This window comes from Cydia splendana, chromosome 18, assembly GCF_910591565.1.
Source record: "Cydia splendana chromosome 18, ilCydSple1.2, whole genome shotgun sequence".
In the NCBI taxonomy this organism is placed as follows: Eukaryota; Metazoa; Arthropoda; class Insecta; order Lepidoptera; family Tortricidae; genus Cydia; species Cydia splendana.
Window position 1 is genome coordinate 2,957,830 of NC_085977.1, and position 19,309 is coordinate 2,977,138.

General features: G+C 38.7%; 1 protein-coding gene and 1 long non-coding RNA gene across 2 annotated transcripts in view; one reads left to right on the forward strand and one right to left on the reverse strand.

Moving 5' to 3' along the window:
- Positions 1-14,441, reverse strand: part of LOC134799360 (eIF-2-alpha kinase GCN2) — a 40,298-nt gene extending 25,857 nt beyond the window's left edge. Inside the window, exons 1-10 of the mRNA XM_063771770.1 lie at positions 14,284-14,441; positions 9,646-9,812; positions 9,348-9,483; positions 7,936-8,052; positions 6,620-6,750; positions 6,057-6,196; positions 5,279-5,792; positions 4,250-4,372; positions 3,904-4,030; positions 2,356-2,478 (exon numbers count right to left, since the gene is read on the reverse strand). Of these exons, the coding sequence (XP_063627840.1) occupies positions 2,356-2,478; positions 3,904-4,030; positions 4,250-4,372; positions 5,279-5,792; positions 6,057-6,196; positions 6,620-6,750; positions 7,936-8,052; positions 9,348-9,483; positions 9,646-9,812; positions 14,284-14,352 (1,647 nt within the window). The 5' untranslated portion in view covers positions 14,353-14,441. The remainder of the gene's footprint in view (positions 1-2,355; positions 2,479-3,903; positions 4,031-4,249; positions 4,373-5,278; positions 5,793-6,056; positions 6,197-6,619; positions 6,751-7,935; positions 8,053-9,347; positions 9,484-9,645; positions 9,813-14,283) is intronic.
- Positions 7,733-19,309, forward strand: part of LOC134799381 (uncharacterized) — a 31,107-nt gene continuing 19,530 nt past the window's right edge. The window contains exon 1 of the long non-coding RNA XR_010145389.1: positions 7,733-7,765. This is a non-coding gene — a long non-coding RNA (uncharacterized LOC134799381). The remainder of the gene's footprint in view (positions 7,766-19,309) is intronic.

The following is a 19,309-nucleotide window of genomic DNA, read 5'->3' on the forward strand; positions in this document are numbered from 1 at the left end:
CGTCTTGTGTTTGGGGTCTACGGGATGTGGCAAGTTACGAGCTGTGACATTACGCTTTATGTAGAAGCCGACCCCCCCACCACGTGAGCGTGGGCCCTGTGGTCGCGGAGTGTGGCGCAGCCTACACCCCGGGAGCACAGGGGCCCGACCCTCATCCCCCCCTTTCAGCCAAGTTTCATTAATTGCTAAAACATCCATATCCAATCGAGTGCAGGTTGCTAAGAAGTTATCATGGTTTGTGCCCAACGAACCCGCGTTGAACAAACCTATACGTAGCTGTTTTCGACTCATTCTACATAGCGTTTAAAGATAAGGATAAGCGGGCGGCTAAACAGAACCGGTTTTGCATTGCAACCAGATGCGGTGATCGTGAGCGAAATGAGTTTGAGGTTAATTATGCAAATGTGTTTTTCGGCGTGTGGTTGTATAAAATAAGTAGGTAATCGAGTAAATATAGTAAAAAGTCCAAAAATATTTAATATACTAATAAGTGTAAACATTGTATTCTGATTAAAATAACAAGTGTAATGTGTGTATTGATTGTTTACGTGTATTGTGCGTTTTTCAATAGTGTAATAAGTGTTACGCGGCAACAGTAACAGTGGTAGACAGACGTTGGTGGCAGACAAAAGCACTAGCAAGCTACATATCAAACTAATATTGTGGGCAAACCTATATTGAGCCAAAAACACGACCTAGGTCTAGTTCAGTGCGAATGCGGTGTCGGGGCGAACTCGTGCCTGCCTGCTGCCGAGCGAAGATCTTTCCGTCCCGGGTCCAGACGTACCTCCAAGAGTGCTGCTGCTTCAGCTCCCGAGCCTTATATAAGAGACGTCGGTTGTGGGGAGTCAATCGCTCGTTCACATAGAAGGCACTGGTTCGACCTGGGATGCCGGTGCCCTCCGTGGTGACCCCGCGGCGCACGCGCGCAGCCTGGAGCAGGCGATCCCTGACGGCGCGGCGTGCCAGGCGCACCACGAGCGAGTTTTGTGCATATATTTATATATAAAGACTAAAGCAGTGAATTTTTGAGTGTTATTAGTGTTGCGTATTGTTCGTGCAGGTGTTTTAAGGTCAGTCCTTGTTTTTAACAAGCTTTTATTAGGTCGATCTGTAAGTATGTAACTATGTAATGGAATCTAAGGTAACTAATTTAACCATCTTCCAAGGATCGTAGCGTCATGAAAATTGGCACCTGTATGTAGTTCTGATGACAATACAATAATATCATACTGTCGAACTGATCTGATGATGGAGACAGGAGGTCGCCATAAGAACTCTGTGATGAAACAACGCAACCTAATTGTGTTAGGGGTTTTTAGAATTGTCTCGATGAGTATTAGTTTTCTGTCGTAAGAAAAGTATAGTCAGCGATAAAATCTTGTACCAAAAATGAAATTTTTGCAAAAACTTATTAGTTAGGATTGTTAGGAATTTAGGAGTAGGAATCCGCTTTTGTCATACTCGACATACACACTGTTTATGTGACGTCAGTGATGACAAGTATGGCAAAGGTGGTTATACACTAACTGCAAAAGAACGCACCCAAGGACACACCTAGCGCTTTACTTTACCTTCGCTTATCATGAAAAAATAAGTACATAATGTAGGTGTTTCATGTAGGTGTTTTTTTTTGCTCCGAGTTGTCTAGCGAAAAATTCCACGCGCCGCCACTGCTATATACATACTTATATATTATATAAATACATACTTATATACATAGAAAACACCCATGACTCAGGAACAAATATTAGTGTTCATCACACAAATAAATGCCCTTACTGGGATTCGAACCCAGGACCATCGGCTTCGCAGGCAGGGTCACTACCCACTAGGCCAGACCGGTCGTCATATTTATTCAGGGATAATTTTAGGATAGTAACTCAAAATAAAATTCATTCGATAGTAAGGCAGAAAGAAGCAAGGCAATAGAAGTCTTATTGTTAAGAGGGGCCAAAAACCAAAGCAGTCACCCTACATAGCAAACACCAAGTATATATATACCTACAAGTAATTTTCAAAAACTGTGGACCCAAACTATTTTGAGACATCCACCACGGCACCACTTAACAGTTCTCGCGGCGGGATATTTCTATTAGCGCCACTTGCACCATCCCACTAAACCGGGGTTGACCGGTTAAACCGTTAACCCAGTGTCAAATTGTACTGGTAACCATGGTATATCCAGGTTTAACCGGTTAACCCCAGGTTAGTGAATGGTGTAAGTGGCCCTTAGAAATATAATAAATTGACAGAAAGTTACAATTCCAACAACTTTAAAATTATGTATTCCACTTGAAAATGTGGTGGCTTTCAAAAAACTAAGCTAAAAAAGTTAAAAATCAATAATCTCACCTTCAGTACATCACCGAAAGCGCCTTTACCAAGCCAGGTTAGTACCTCAAACTCTGCGTTGAGGCGCGAATGCCCGTTCATTTGAAGACTCGTTCTTTGTATCCGCTTCACTGGATCTTCGTCCTGATAAAACAATAGTATCTACATTATAGATGCAACGGATAGTTGTTTGGCGGAATACCGGATATTCGGCCTGGCCATCGGCCCAATATCCGGTATCCGGCCGCCGAATATTCGGCCAGCGGATCTATACCTACATTTCGGTTTTTCAGGTGCGTATTCTGCAGGTTTGACCTGTTTCCTAGAGAACGTTTCGCGCGGACACATTTCTAGGTTCGAAATGAGTGCGCGTGCAAGTCAGTGGAATGTTTAAACTGCTTTAAAATAATAAACAAGTACGATTATGACCGTGACTGTTTCTTAACTCCAATTTGTTTACTCCGAAATCAAGCAATGTTACTATCCGGTATCCGGCCGGATAGTAGGTCACTATCCGGTATCCGGCCGGATATTATAATAATGGCCGGATAGACCGGATACCGGATAATAAGCGAATATCCGGTGCATCTCTAATCTACATGTTCCTGTGGACCATTAATGTGAAAAAGAAGAGGTACAGAGCATTACAACCCAAAGAATCTAGAATTTCCTGGATTCAACGGGCATTGGTAATGAACTTTTCTCAAAAATGGACGGCAAAGTCGACTTTGCCGTTTAAAAAATAGGTCGCGAAGCGCGTAGTTTATGGTCAGTCAAAAATTAAAAAGTTAAAAACATTGCAGTCTCGATTTTGGGACTGCAATGTTGCATACAAATTCCATTATTTGTCGAGTTCAAAACTTTTTAAAAGTTGAAATGGCCATATCAAATGAAGGCACAGGCCCATTAAACAGCCAAACAGATGATTAGTACCGCGACTATTTAGCTGTCTCAAATAGGTTGGCGTATTTTCGGCAGAAAAATACACTTCTATTTTTTTATTAAAAAAATAAAAAGGCGGCAAAGCTAATTTTTTCAATTGTTTCTACTTTTTTCCGTGAAAATATATACGTAAGAACGTTGCTTTTGTAAAATATTTCTATGATATTTATATTTCTTGCACCATTTTTGAGAAAAGCACTATATATGACTCGGCTGGAAGGCTACTTGCTGGCTTCGGATTCAATTAAACGGACTCCCAAGGTCGTCCGTTTAAAACGAATCCTCAGCCTGCAAGTAGCTGCTTCCGAGCCTCGACAATAATGTACTATTAAAGGGCCGTCACAATAGATCAGGGGTCGCCAAATGGCGGATCGCGGTCCCGATACGGATCGCCGGCCTATATTATAATACTACTTATTTTATAAACTCAAGTAGAAACGGACCGCGATGGTCATATTATTATTATGTATCAGTTCGTTACTATGACTTACCTCAGAACCGCTGCCAACGGTAGTAGTACTGGTGTGTCAACCAAGAACCCGTGGTTGACAAGTTGCTCCGCCGACCACTGGGAATACTCTTGTCAACCATCTGGTGTGTATGCACTAGTTCCCTATAGTGACCTACCTCAGACCCGCTGCCAACGTCATCTTTGTGGCTAGTAGTAGGTTGTATGACTGGTGTGTCAACCAAGAACCCGTGGTTGACAAGTTGCTCCGCCGACCACTGGGAATGCTCTTCTTCTGTCAAACACCTAAAGAAAAAAAAATACTTACACAGTTATTAAAACAAGTACGAGTCGGACTTTTCCGTATTTATTGTTATAGCGACAAGAGAAATAAGTACATAATCTGTGAAAATATCACGGTTCATGGGATACAGCCTGGTGACAGACAGCCAGACGGACAGTGGAGTCTTAGTAATAGGGTCCAATTTTTACCCTTTCAGTACGGAACCCTAAAAAAAGAATTACCTCGATAGAAAGTCCTTTGCAGAACTGGGCAAGTCGGACGGCACCTCGAGCACAGCACTGTCTTGTGACACTATCGATAAAAGCATTAGTGCTGACGCGTAGATATCTTGCGTTTTGGTCTGCCTGGAATAGTGCAGGGAAAGTTGTATATAAAAAGTTAAAAACAGTCCTGTTATAATTAAATATAAGAACCTATAAAATATAAAATATAAGAACCTATAAAATATAAGAACCCTGCAAAGGACTATGCGTCAAAATGGCCACAAAACCAACAGAGTTGAGAGTTAGGTCATTAGATAGGTATTTCTCTGTACTTCATTTCGTTCTATGGGCACCAAGCGGAATTCCATTGTAGAACTGAAGTCCAAGTAAGTAAATTAATTGGTGCAGGGTAGATGTTCGGGCACCGCCGGGCGAGCACACCGAATGATTTGCCGCGCTCGCCCGGCGGTGGACTCTATTGCCTAGGTAATAAGGGTGACGACATTTTGGCTAAAATACCAATATATCATAGTGTAGAGCTAAGGTTTAAGGATGTTTTGAGAAGCAATCCCTAATCCCGGTATGCAATTAAAATTTGGTTTTAAATGGATTTGTTATACAATTTCCATTTTGATGTTTAACTCCCTATTCTATAAATTGTTATTTACATTATTGTATGTCACTTTTACCTAAGTTGTTAATTGAAAGTACCCTCAAGAAATACTATAAAGTTTATACTTCGTCAATTTAGTCATGTTTTTTTTTAATACACAATGTACTTTACTTTCCTCATATTCGAAATGAAAAGTAGAGTGTTGAACTCGAGTGAGAGGCACCATTTCAGTCTCGAACTATTGGCGCTCTAACTGCTTTCGAGCGCCAAACTACCTCGACTGAAATGAGTGCCTTTCATCCCTTCTTGGTTAACAATCTAGTATTATTACTGTTGTGTAGAATACATAAAGATGCAAATAGAAGGTTAAAGCGCGCAGGGAGCGTGCCTAAAAAAATATAGATGTGAAGAAAAAACAGAATTACCTCTCTTACCTATCACAATAATCTTCTCCCTCCATCATCTCGGACAATCTCATATCCAAACTCGCACCAACAAGCTTCACATTTCCACTATCATCTAAAAACACATTTTCACTCCTCACATCTCTATGCACTACACCAACTTCATGTAACACTTTCAAAGCACTGAAGACACCTAAACCTACATGCCTTAATAACTTTAACGCCTCGTATTTATCTTTATACACTTTTAACATAGTCCTTAGGTAGTTTAAAGATGTCCCTAAAACGAAATCTCTGAATATGTAAATGCAGATTTTGACAGTTCGTTTAGTAGTTTCTTTTGACATTTCCATGGCAGTGTACGGTAGTAGAGTTGATTTAGTGATGCGGCACATGTTTTTCAAGTCTTGTTGGATAGAGTTGAGTTGTCTACTGCGGGTTTGGAAGTCTGTGGCGGGGGGAAGGAGCCATTTTTTGGTTATTAGCCGCTCGCCGGTCTCATCGTCTATTGCTAGGTAGGTCGTTGACCCGTTGGATGAGTGGCCTGTAAAAAAACAAGTGAAAAGTTTAAAAATTAACCCAACCGTAGATTTTCGGCCTCCGCCCTACCAAGCGTCCCAGGTATGCCCTTTTAGCGCCGCGATTCTCCTCTTTCTTTACGCACTAAAATAGAGCGATTTATTCGCCAACAAACTGTTCCGCAGTTTGGCGAAATTTCAAATGTGTAAATTTGTTTATTGTGTATGTTAGAACTAAAAAAAAAAGGCGCATAAAATGATTTGCCTCAACTCGGATTCTGGCAACTTACCTAGACAGTTCCCAACATAAACCTTCTTGTTGTTCCGTTGTGTGACGCGCACTACCTGTGCAGACTTGATGTTGCAAGTACACGCCACACTAACACTTTCACTGCGACACGTCTTTATTGGTGTCGCCTTGTCTGCGTAGCTGTAAATAAAGAACAATGTAAGTATAAATTAATGAAATAAAATATGTCTTGAATACGACGGCACCGTTATCCTGGGCAAACAGAGCTTTAGTGCTGAAGTGTGGTGTGTATAAAACGATAAAACATACAAATCCAATCTTTACTGCACTTTTGATGAAGTAACTCCAAAGTGACGAACATGTTTCGCAGCAATAGGGTTTTAAAAATAAATATCGTAACCTAATGGCTCTATCTGGCCAGTTTCATTGTAAATTCAACTTAATAAAAGTGCACATATGGTTGAAATTTCAATACTCACTAGACTAACTGGGGCTTCTAGCCCTTCGGTGCTATTTTCTTGAATGATATGATATGGCAACTGTTTATTGTACCTAAATTCAACCTAATACCAGTGTACATATGGTTGGAATTAGAATACTCACTAGACTAACTCCGGAGCCTCTAATCCATCGGTGCTATTTTCTTGACTGGCACTAGATCTATGTATCCTTTGTCTCCCGGCAGCTTTTAGGATATCTTCCCTTCGTTGAATTTCATCTTTAATTTTTTTTCTCTGCAAGTTAAAATTATGCAGTTTTGAAATATTCTCCACGAACCTAGCCGCCGCCATACGATCGAAGTTACGTTCTCATTTTAAAACAATATTCTTAGCATTGACATATATCACAGGACTGGCCTTAGACATCGGCTACACGGTAAGACATCGGTTACACGCTAATTCTGGCGTCAGTTCAGTCCATCAGTCTGGTCAGACTGACGGGAGAATTATCGTGTAATACGCGGACTGATGGACTGATGGTCTGGACTAATGAAAATTTAAATTTTTAGATAATATTCGTCAGTCCATTCTGAATGACAGAAAACTGATCGTGTAACCTGTTCGTGTCATTCTCGCGTCAGTCACCATATTAGATAAGACTAAATGACTGTGTTGCGTTCTGTGTCCAAACGGCGACTGTGTCGTAATTTTATCAGTCTGTTGTCAGTCTGGACTGATCGTGTAACCGTGTCCATTTTCCATCATTCTGGCATCAGTCAAAACTCGAATGGACTGACGGACTGAATTGACGCCAGAATTAGCGTGTAATGTAACCGATGTCTTACGGGCAATAAGAATGGGACATGAGTGGGGCCAGTACAGCGGTGTGACACCGCTACAACGCGATTGGTTGATGAGTTCGCATCACGCGCGCGATTGGTAACAACTAGTTGCGTTAGACTGCACGATTGGCTCGAACTCGTGAGTGACACCGCTGAACTAGTACCATTTTCAGTGCCCGTAAGGCCCGTCCTGAGATATACCCTAATGATTCTTAGGTATCATGGAATTTAACTTAAGTATGCGGCACAAAGAAATTACAGTGGGTAGAGGTTTTACATACCTTCTACTCGCTCTATTTTCTTTGCATAGCAATTTTTAGCCATAAAAACTAGTACCAGACATATCCTCCCAAGGCCCAGCCATACAAATGAAAATTCCAAAATTTGCCATTGAAATTAGAACCTATAGTGTAGGAAATAGAGTTGATTATATACTATAGGTAGGACCTTGGGCCTTAGGAGGAAATGTTCATGCCTAGTTTCATGTAGTTTAAGCATGTTGTTTTAGGTGGCAGGTTTGTGGGACTCTTAACAGACACAAACAGTTCTTCTGTACATAGTAAAAAAACGGAAGTTTATTTTTGGCAAAGAAAGCAGGAACAGAATTTTGAAGTCAATGTTTGAAATATTGGGTTACCTCTTCATCTTCTTTCACTTGCATATCATGCAATTTAAGCTGTTCCATCTCTGTCTTCTGTTTCAACATTTCCTCGTAGAAAGAAAGAGTAGGCTTATTATGGTCATGTAGAAATTGCTGAAAGCATAACAATAAGTTTTGATTACAAATAGGTACAGTCAAAGGTAAAAATATGGGTGTAGACAACTTACTCAAAAATATGTCCCATAGTTCTTAATTCACTGACATAAGAGTTATAGGATATATTTTTGAAATGATTTGTACACCCATATTTTTACCGTTGACTGTACTTAAACTTATAAATAAATCTTTATATTGCGTAAAAATGTGGTTGTCCCCTTTTTTGCACCATCAGGCGGTCTAGTATGAGTTGCGTTCTCGAGCGCGAGTCTATACTTGAAGTCGCGCTACATGTGAAGTGTCATCAGGAGCTTGTGTTGACGGTCATCGGCCCGCAGAATGCGCCGGTCCGTCACCGTCAACGCAAGCTCCTGATGACACTCCTCGGTACGCAGTGAAACATGTCGAGCGTTAATCGACTTAAAATACGTGACTGACCTGTTTTAATATATTTAATATGTCTGTTGTTATTAAAACGTAACTCATGCTAGCAGGTATCATTTATTTTTGGACAAAAATAATATTTTTGTCAAAAATATCATTTTTGATAGAAGCTTTTATTGCTGACTGTACTTGTCTTTCAACAGGCAACTAATACCTTTCGGGACAATTCTAACAAACCCAAACACAATTAGGTTATATTGTTTTATCAGAGTTCCCATGGCCAGTTGGCCACCTACGGTCTCCATCATCAGATCAGCTTTTTCTTTCCAGCTCGATCATACCATAATATTGCATTGTCACCTAACTTACATATGTATGTGAAGTTTCAGCTGAATAGATTAATGGGAAGTGGGTCTAATTTACCTTGCAAGATTTGACCCAAGCCATAGAGAAATATAGTATGAATAGGGTGCTCACTCCATACATCAGTTTTGGTACCAAAAAGACTATTATTTTCGTAGTCGACATCTAGCATCGATCGATATTAGATGTCTCTCGTGTGGCGACTCACGAAAATTGTATTGAACAACAATTTACAACTAATATTATAAGCAGAAGGAGTTGAAAATAGAGTTCCGGTTAGTCTGGTTATAATATTAGCTGAAAATTGTTGAGCATTAGACTTTTCGGTCGCCGCAACATCTATTGTCAAGTAGCAGTAGGTATCTACTGATAATTCCGCTACTCGATGCTAGATGTCGCCTACGAAAATAATAGTCTTTTTGGTAACAAATCTGATGTATGGAGTGAGCGCTCTATGTACTTTTTTCTCTATGGCCAAACAAAGATATTACAAACAAACAAACATTGCAAGTTAAATAAAAGCCTGTAAAATATACAGTTATTACCTGTGCATGCTGAGCTAGTTCAAATATCATGACCTCTCCACACAACTGTTGAGCCAACGCATCCAGCTCGTCCAGGAGTTTGGTGGCATTCTCCGTTGACAGACCATGCATTTTGTGGATTTTGAGATCCGGTGGCCTGAAAGTTTATAAAATAGATGTAAAAACTTATGTTATATCCAAGCAGGCATATTTAGGGAACTATTAGCATTTTAGGCCTTGGCATGCAATGTCAACAAATTTAAAAAATAATTATTGTCTTGAAAACCATATTATCAGCTATTGTATAGATTAGACATACTTATCAGGATAGTTTGGGCAGCATGTTATATGTAACGTAACAGAGCAATGGACGCCCTGCACATTCGAATTATGCAATGGATGGAGTGTCAGCATCAGATCCAGTGGACGCCACACCTTCCAGGCGTTTTGCCCTCGGTTGTCAGACACTGCATCACCAAATATGGACTGAAAAATAAATAAAGTTGTACATTGATGTTATATTTTGATATAATGTTTATTGATGGTGCTATTCAATCACAATAAGTAGCATATTCCACTCTAGACTTTTTAGGGGCCCACAGATTACCAGTTCCCCGGACGATATTGGCCTGTCAGTTGTTCAGAAATGTCAGCTTTTGCTTTTAACTGCCAGCCTGATATTATCCAGCAAACTGGTAATCTGTGGGCCTCTTTATGTATTAATTTGTGCAATGCCAATGCCAAGACTGGATTGTTGGGTGGTCTGTTTTTTAAATGTAAAAGAGCAACAAAAGCAAAACTTGCAACCGGAGATAAGAATATTCTGTTTGAAATTTTTCATAGCAACATAATGTGTACTTACCCAACAATTGTCATTGAAACATGAAAACTTGATTTGTAAGGATGCCTTTGTGTATGAGAGTCTTTAAGATATTTTTGAGTTTGTTATTTGAAATACATTTTTGATAGAGGTAAACCTGTAGTGTAGGTAATCAGCCAATCATAATCATTTAAATAATATATATTTATCGAATTTTAAAATGAATAATAATCATAAGAAAGGGTTTCCTTTATTAATGAAGATTACATTGTTCCAGCTAATTTAAGTGTTGGTTCACATATGTTTCAGATAAGTTGTTTTTATCTGAATTAAGATATGTTTTATTATGGCTTAGAAGTAAAAAAAAGATATACAAATATACAAAAACCGGGCAAGTGCGAGTCGGACTCGCGCACGAAGGGTTCCGTACCATAATGCAAAAAAAAAAACGAAAAAAAAAAGCAAAAAAAACGGTCACCCATCCAAGTACTGACCACTCTCGACGTTGCTTAACTTTAGTGAAAAATCACGTTTGTTGTATGGGAGCCCCATTTAAATATTTATTTTATTCTGTTTTTAGTTAGGGCGAGCGAAGCGAGCCCTATCACTATACGACAATCTATGCATCCTTGTGGTACACTTTACGGAAAAACTACTGCACTGTTAGGTTTGAGATTTAACATAGTAATTTAAATTTATGTCTAGATGTGTTATCAAACATAAAAATATCATTTTATAAACCTAAAAAAATAAAATAAAGGAATAACACTTTGTATTACTACTAACGCCATCTGTTGGAGAAGTGATGAATTAACATTCGTGCTAATGTTAATTATTTGTGACGTTCCACGGGAAAAGGTACCTTATGAGGGTTTCTAGTTTCGGAGATATGAAATGTTTTGTAAAGGAGGTGAAAAAATGCTCAATATTTTTTTATTGTGTGATCTGAAACCTTAATGCGTACCGTTTGTTTACCTGTTTTTATTTTTGTTATAAGTTAGTTATAAGCCTAGTAATGTCGTCTCAGAGTTTAGTAGAAAAGGTACCTTATGGAAAAAAGATTGAAAATTCCCAAAAAAACTAGTCAATACGGGAAAAGAAGTTTGGTAGAGAACTGTATTAGCATTCTGCAAAACTAATTTGATAATTTCAGTTCTGGTTGGGGCGCCTCGCAAATATTATAACCGTACATCGACCGACATTACAAATCCAAGTAGCCTGCTATTATACCAAAGTTACTCTCGTCAAGTCTTTCTTAACTAGAATAATCTTCATTTGGTTTGGTCGCATGCAGTAAATCAGCCATTGGTTTGCTGAAAAATGCCAATACCCGACGCATTACCTTATGGAATATCTGAGGTCATTGAACCTCAATGCCGCTTATCTTCAATAGCAACCGAAATATATTATTGATAAGAAATAGACGATTTATACCATCTTAACCCCAAAATATTATTAGTTTATCCTAACTGTTCCATCATCATCATGCCTCATCATGTAACTTAATCACAAGGTACCTTTTCATTACATACAAATTATTGGTCTTTTTTAAGATTATTATGACGAAGAACTAATTAAATTTGGGGCAGTTTAATGTAAATTAATATTTTCTATTCATAAAAGATAAACTGTAATATGATTGATATTTTGTAGTGATGTATTATTAGATTTATTTCCATAAGGTACCTTTTCGTAAATGTATGGAGCAAATACTGTTATTGTTATGTAAGTTTAAAGTGGCATAAGGGGTTAAATATAGTATTTAGTTGGGGTTTTAGGATTTATTTCATTTGAATGACAGAATTTCTTTCATATGTGCTCAGAAAAATTGATTGTGTGTCACATTAGAAGTAAAAATATTCAATTTTGTGATTTTATATGAAAAAGTCAGAAAATACATTTTCACCTCTAAATCGGTATTGTTTTTTGCTTAAACTGTCTGTCAGTGTCGTTTTCTAATAGATAAAATTTAAATCTTGAGAGCTCATTGCAATCAATCGTGAAAATGAAATAAAACTTTATTTTCAAGAGATTGGCTAGTATACACATAAATCAGTCGATATCAAAAGTTTCTATTTGCATTACAGAACAAGTCGCAATATTTTTTTAATCTCACATATATAAGGTATTATTATTTGTAGTCAACTATGTAACTTACTTCAGGAACATAGTTTTTTAGGCGGCTAAACTTAAAACTTCTCTATCGTAAAGTTGCTAATTTCACAACATTATTTTCAAAAAATCATATCTCTGTAACTACGCAACCTAGAAGGTTGATCTTTTGTGTTATCGATAGCTTATTTATTGTAGATTACTGGGGTATGCATAACTCTATACCCGCCATAAGGTACCTTTGACCGTGGGACGTCACATTTGTTTTTCTGACAGACATACCTGATGCAGAACCCTGGCAGTACCTAGTGGACCTCGGGTTTAATACAACATAGGCACACGATGTTTTGGTCATCCGACTCGTCATGTTGATCACTTGGTAGAGCAGTACCCAACATACCTGATGCAGAACCCTGGCAGTACCTAGTGGAACTCGGGTTTAATACAACATAGGCACACGATGTTTTGGTCATCCGACTCGTCTTGATGAGCACTTAGAAGAGTAGTAGGTACCCAAGATAGATCTGATGCTGAACCCTGGCTGTACCTAGTGGAGCTCTGGTTTGGTGCAACATAAGCACACGCTGTTTTGGTCATCCGACACGTCTTAATGAGCACTTGGAAGAGCAGTACTCACGATAGAGCTGATGCTGAACCCTGGCTGTACCTAGTGGTACTCAGGTTTGGTGCAATATAGACATACCTTGTTTTAGACATCCGACTCGTCATGATGATCTCTTGGTAGAGCAGTACCCAAGATAGAGCTGATGCTGAACCCTGGCAGTACTTAGTGGAACTCAGGTTTGGTGCAACATAGGCACACGCTGTTTTGGTCATCCGACTCGTCTTGATAAGCACTTAGGAGAGTAGCACCCGAGATAGAGCTGATGCTGAACCCTGGCAGTACCTAGTGGAACTCAGGTTTGGTGCAACATAGGTACACGCTGTATTGGTCATCCGACACGTCTTAATGAGCACTTGGAAGAGCAGTACTCACGATAGAGCTGATGCTGAACCCTGGCTGTACCTAGTGGTACTCAGGTTTGGTGCAACATAGGCACACGCTGTTTTGGTCATCCGACTCGTCTTGATAAGCACTTAGGAGAGTAGCACCCAAGATAGAGCTGATGCTGAACCCTGGCAGTACCTATTGGAACTCAGGTTTGGTGCAACATAGGCAAACGCTCTTTTGGCCATCTCACTCGTCTTGATGAGCACTTAGGAGAGCAAATTATATGTGTGTTTATGTGCGGAGCAGCGTGATTACCACCAGTAGGTGTCCAGACGGGATAGTTTTTCGCTCAATTGTGTGGTGTTGACGCAAAAATAAATTCAAGGACATTGGCTCGCTGACCCAACAATATGTAGGAAAGCCAATATTGGTTTCCTTACAAAAAGTACTGGGCGACCGTGTAGGATGTAATAAGCTCTTATGAAATTGTATATAACGTGTGGATGATATTGGCAATTTGTCGTCGTGTCAAACAGTCGTCTGGACACGTTTTAATGGACAAAGTAAAAATTGTAACAGACAGGCGTACCGGACAGCGACCGGGGTCAGTATATTTCTTTCTTGTTCTCACTTATTGCTGCGTCCTTAACGGATTTATAACGTACCCACTCGATCGAACATGGAACAAGCCTCGGACTGGATCAAAGTCGCGGTCCGGTAGCTAAGTAAGCGGCGTTTAGGTAGAAAAACTCCGCGAGCCCTTACAAAGCTCTGCTTTTTGCTAGTATTTGTTGTTATAGCGGCAACAGAAATACATCATCTGTGAAAATTTCAACTGTCTAGCTATCACGGTTCGTGAGATACAGCCTGGTGACAGACGCACGGACGGACGGACGGACGGACAGTGAAGTCTTAGTAATAGGGTCCCGTTTTACCCTTTGGGTACGGAACCCTAATACACATACATACAGGTATATAACCTCAAAATCATGTTGTTAACAGTTATATTGAGATTTTAACCAATTTGCACAGAACATGTAATTGGAATATGTTACCAAAATAAACAAACTAACCTCCAAAGCCGCATATTCGTTGTCCTGCCGCTCTTCCTTAGTTTCGTCACCCATTTCGCTAACATACATACATTTTGCATCGATATTTCAAACAAACCACGTATCAATTGTCTAATTTTGCGTTTTCAGCAAAATGTTATAGTTTTCTATCGCACAGTGGAAATTTAATTCTTGAGACGCAGCTTTTCGCTATAAAAATAATATACTATACTGTCAGTGTCAACTGTCAATAAAGTGTGAATGTCAAATATCTGGCAAGACTGAAAATGTTGAAAACAAATTAAAAGAGCAACACTGGACTTTCAGACGATTATTTTCCCCGACTGGCAGTGGCAGTGTTGCATTGAATAATAATTTCACTAGCGACCCGCTCTGGCTTCGCACGGGTTAACAAATTATACAAGTTTACATTACACCTAAACCTTCCTCAAGAATCACTCTATTGAGAGGTGAAAACCTCTTGAAAATATAGTGAATAGAATCAGGCGTTACTTTGCGGAAATCCATACTAATTAAAACCAAAATATTACTTTGCTAATCCGCGAAAAGATAACGTGCTAGTCAATCAGTGCTAACCCGTTATACTTACTTGCGTATTTTTACATGCAATTAATATTCCCACCCTCCCACCGCAAAAATAAATACGCAAATAAATATAAGAAACCACCACCAAAAGAATAAACCTCGACACGTGTTTCGCCTCTCTACGAGGCATCCTCAGGAGTTGTTGACGGTCTGACGCCCGGCAACGGAATGACCTGTCTAGAATGGTCGGCCATATTTATACATTGACCACTCCCCCTACCGTGCAAGTGTGAGTGAGATGGAAAAATTCGTAATAACGGCGATGACGCAACATTCAATTGTTCGTTAAGAATCATGCCCCTATTGTTGTACCTAATTATTTCCAGTTGTTCCAGAACACCCAAACGCAATCCCTTTTCGCAAACATGTAAAATATCAAAAGAATGATTCTCAGATAAAGTGTGACCTGTATCTAATAAGTGCTTTGCAAAATTGGACTTCTCTGGATGGTTATGTCTATATGACGCAACATGCTCTTTATACCTAGTAGTGAAACTACGGCCCGTTTGCCAGGTAAGCTTATAAACTCCAGACTTTTTCCCATTCTCGATCTTATCTTTGCCATTGCAAAGCTTCGAGTGCAAAGTATTATTTGTCTTAAAGGCCACAGGAATGTCGTTAGACTTCAAAATTTTGTAAATTGCATCAGACAACTTGCCAACATAAGTTATGCTCGCTTTATATTTCTTAATCGGTTCAGAGGATCGTGCCGCATACAACATAGTGTTGACCATACTATTCCGCTTTTTCCTGATGATACCATCCACAACAGACTTATCGTAACCATTCGAAACTGCTAAGTGATAAATATTATTTAATTCAATCTGATAGTGTTCATCAGAAAGAGGCACAGTCAACATTCTATGCACATAACAATGAAAAGCAGCCAACTTATGCTGCCACGGATGCGTGGAAGAAGCCGGGATAACTGTATCGGTATGTGTAGGCTTACGGTAAATTTTGAACTGATGCCTGTTGTTTACTTTAGTGATTGTTAAATCTAGAAAATTCAATGAGTTGTCTTGCTCTAGTTCCTTTTTAAACTTAATTTTTGGATGCTTACCATTAATTTCAGCAATAACCACCAACCAACCATATAACCAACCACCATATTGAGAACCAGCATATTGTGGGCAACAATAATATATTATACTATTTTAGATACGTGGATGATTTGATTATTTGTTGGACGGGTAGTATGGGCCTGCTGGATGCATTTATTGCTGAAATTAATGGTAAGCATCCAAAAATTAAGTTTAAAAAGGAACTAGAGCAAGACAACTCATTGAATTTTCTAGATTTAACAATCACTAAAGTAAACAACAGGCATCAGTTCAAAATTTACCGTAAGCCTACACATACCGATACAGTTATCCCGGCTTCTTCCACGCATCCGTGGCAGCATAAGTTGGCTGCTTTTCATTGTTATGTGCATAGAATGTTGACTGTGCCTCTTTCTGATGAACACTATCAGATTGAATTAAATAATATTTATCACTTAGCAGTTTCGAATGGTTACGATAAGTCTGTTGTGGATGGTATCATCAGGAAAAAGCGGAATAGTATGGTCAACACTATGTTGTATGCGGCACGATCCTCTGAACCGATTAAGAAATATAAAGCGAGCATAACTTATGTTGGCAAGTTGTCTGATGCAATTTACAAAATTTTGAAGTCTAACGACATTCCTGTGGCCTTTAAGACAAATAATACTTTGCACTCGAAGCTTTGCAATGGCAAAGATAAGATCGAGAATGGGAAAAAGTCTGGAGTTTATAAGCTTACCTGTGACGATTGCAATAAAGTGTATGTGGGGCAAACGGGCCGTAGTTTCACTACTAGGTATAAAGAGCATGTTGCGTCATATAGACATAACCATCCAGAGAAGTCCAATTTTGCAAAGCACTTATTAGATACAGGTCACACTTTATCTGAGAATCATTCTTTTGATATTTTACATGTTTGCGAAAAGGGATTGCGTTTGGGTGTTCTGGAACAACTGGAAATAATTAGGTACAACAATAGGGGCATGATTCTTAACGAACAATTGAATGTTGCGTCATCGCCGTTATTACGAATTTTTCCATCTCACTCACACTTGCACGGTAGGGGGAGTGGTCAATGTATAAATATGGCCGACCATTCTAGACAGGTCATTCCGTTGCCGGGCGTCAGACCGTCAACAACTCCTGAGGATGCCTCGTAGAGAGGCGAAACACGTGTCGAGGTTTATTCTTTTGGTGGTGGTTTCTTATATTTATTTGCGTATTTATTTTTGCGGTGGGAGGGTGGGAATATTAATTGCATGTAAAAATACGCAAGTAAGTATAACGGGTTAGCACTGATTGACTAGCACGTTATCTTTTCGCGGATTAGCAAAGTAATATTTTGGTTTTAATTTCTTGAAAATATGTTCAGTAGTTTTTGAGTTTATCGCGAATAAACATACAAACACACAAACAGACAGACGCTGCGAGGGACTTTGTTTTGTAACTGGACTTTGTTTAGGTATATTAGCGACGACGTGTGTACTGCTGTTAATTATATGAAGACATGAGATATAGATGGTCAAGCAAATCTTGTCAGTAGAAAAAGGCGCGAAATTCAAATTTTCTATGAGACGATATCCCTTTGGTTGTCTATTGTTTGTCCGAACGTTATATAAAATAATACTCATATGCCCGAATTTTATTTGCCCGAATTTCATTAGCCCGAATTGTTTGTTTACCATAAAAATGATGTGACATACTCTTTGTTTACCCGATTATTAGATTCCAGAACGTACGAGTGCCATACGTGTTGTTGTCCATATTATTAATTGTAATAATATTATTTAATAGAATATTTCACCTCACCTAACCCACTTTTCCAGTAGTATTTCTTTTCTGTAAGGGTCGCAGTTCAAACCTAACCTAACCCATTTTTCTAGTAGCATTTGATTTCTGTAAGGGTCGCTATGGAACTTACTTTTCTGATAGCATTTCTTTTCTGTAAGGGTCGCAGTTCAAACCTAAGCTAACCCACTTTTCCAGTAGCATTTCTTTTCTGTAAGGGTCGCAGTTCAAACCTAACCTAACCAAATTAAAATCTAAAGCAAATTAAATTCTGGCAAGTGGGTGTATACGTATGTATATATTTTTCAATTTTGCCGCCTTTTTCTACTGACAAGATCTGCTTGACCAAGTATAAATTTACATTATTGTGTAGTTACACTTGAGCAAAGAATATAATACTCACTAGGAGCACTTGAGTTACACCAAGAAAAGTCTGCGGCGATTTTGATGGTCCACGCAGTGCAAGTGCATTTTAAACGTCAAACTCAAGGCCTGTTCACTTCCTAAGAAAGTTATGTCCCCAAATAATTGCGCATGTGTGCGCCTTAATCTTCTATGTGTGCGTTGGCCTCCGGGAAAAAGTTGCGAGTAATAAAAATAAAAACATTTTTCTACAGCAACATTGCTCCCAACTCTGATTTAAATTATCACGAATTTTATACAATATTAATCATAAAACGGGACTTAAAACGCTTAAAACTTAATTACATGCGATTAAGTTTTATAATGAATATTTGCTTCCAACTGTCTTTATCAATGTTCATAAAATATATGGAGGGTAGGTACGTCTACCCACCATAATAAAAAATATATTTGTCAATGACTCTGTTGAACTGCTGTGGTTAAAGTTCATAACGAAAATTTTATTTATTAACTCTTTAAATAATACATACAACGTGTACCGCTACGTACCACTTAAGACTGTAAGTCTGTACCTACATGGATTACAGCAATGCACATAGAAAATGTGCTAAATGCGGAGCAACGGCTGTTGAAGCAGCCAGAGTGAAATTTACAACTTTAGTGGGTTCAGAAGGAACCGAGTCATAACGCATCTGGAAAGCGTATTAATTAACCGTGAAGAAATGTATGAATACAAGTTGGAAATCTGTGTAAAATGCCGTATGTAAAGTGTAGTGTATCTGTGTGTAAAGTGTAAAAGGTAGGCATGCCTAATGTTATTTGTATAAAAGGTACTGAAAACTTTGTGAATGCGCTTTATTAATGTCTATTTTTTTATTAAGTTGCCAGTTGCCAGTTTTCAGTGTATATTTTTATATGTAAAACATTTTTTAATAAATAATATATATAATGTTATAAACATAAACATGCCTTTTATTTAAATCAATTGATAATACCACAAACAAGGGGTAATATTTGCATCTTGCATATATTTCGTGATATGAAGATAACAAATATGTTTATCAACAGAATAGGCCTGATGACAAATTTTGAAAACCCTTTTTATATCGTCGGTACGCTTGTATTAGTTCCGAAAAACACTATATTTCAGTTATACTCATAAGATTTAACATAGATAATTGCATTTTATTATAGCTAGTTTAAACTTCGCGCGAAAACGCCTCGCATGCCATTTGTGACGTCAT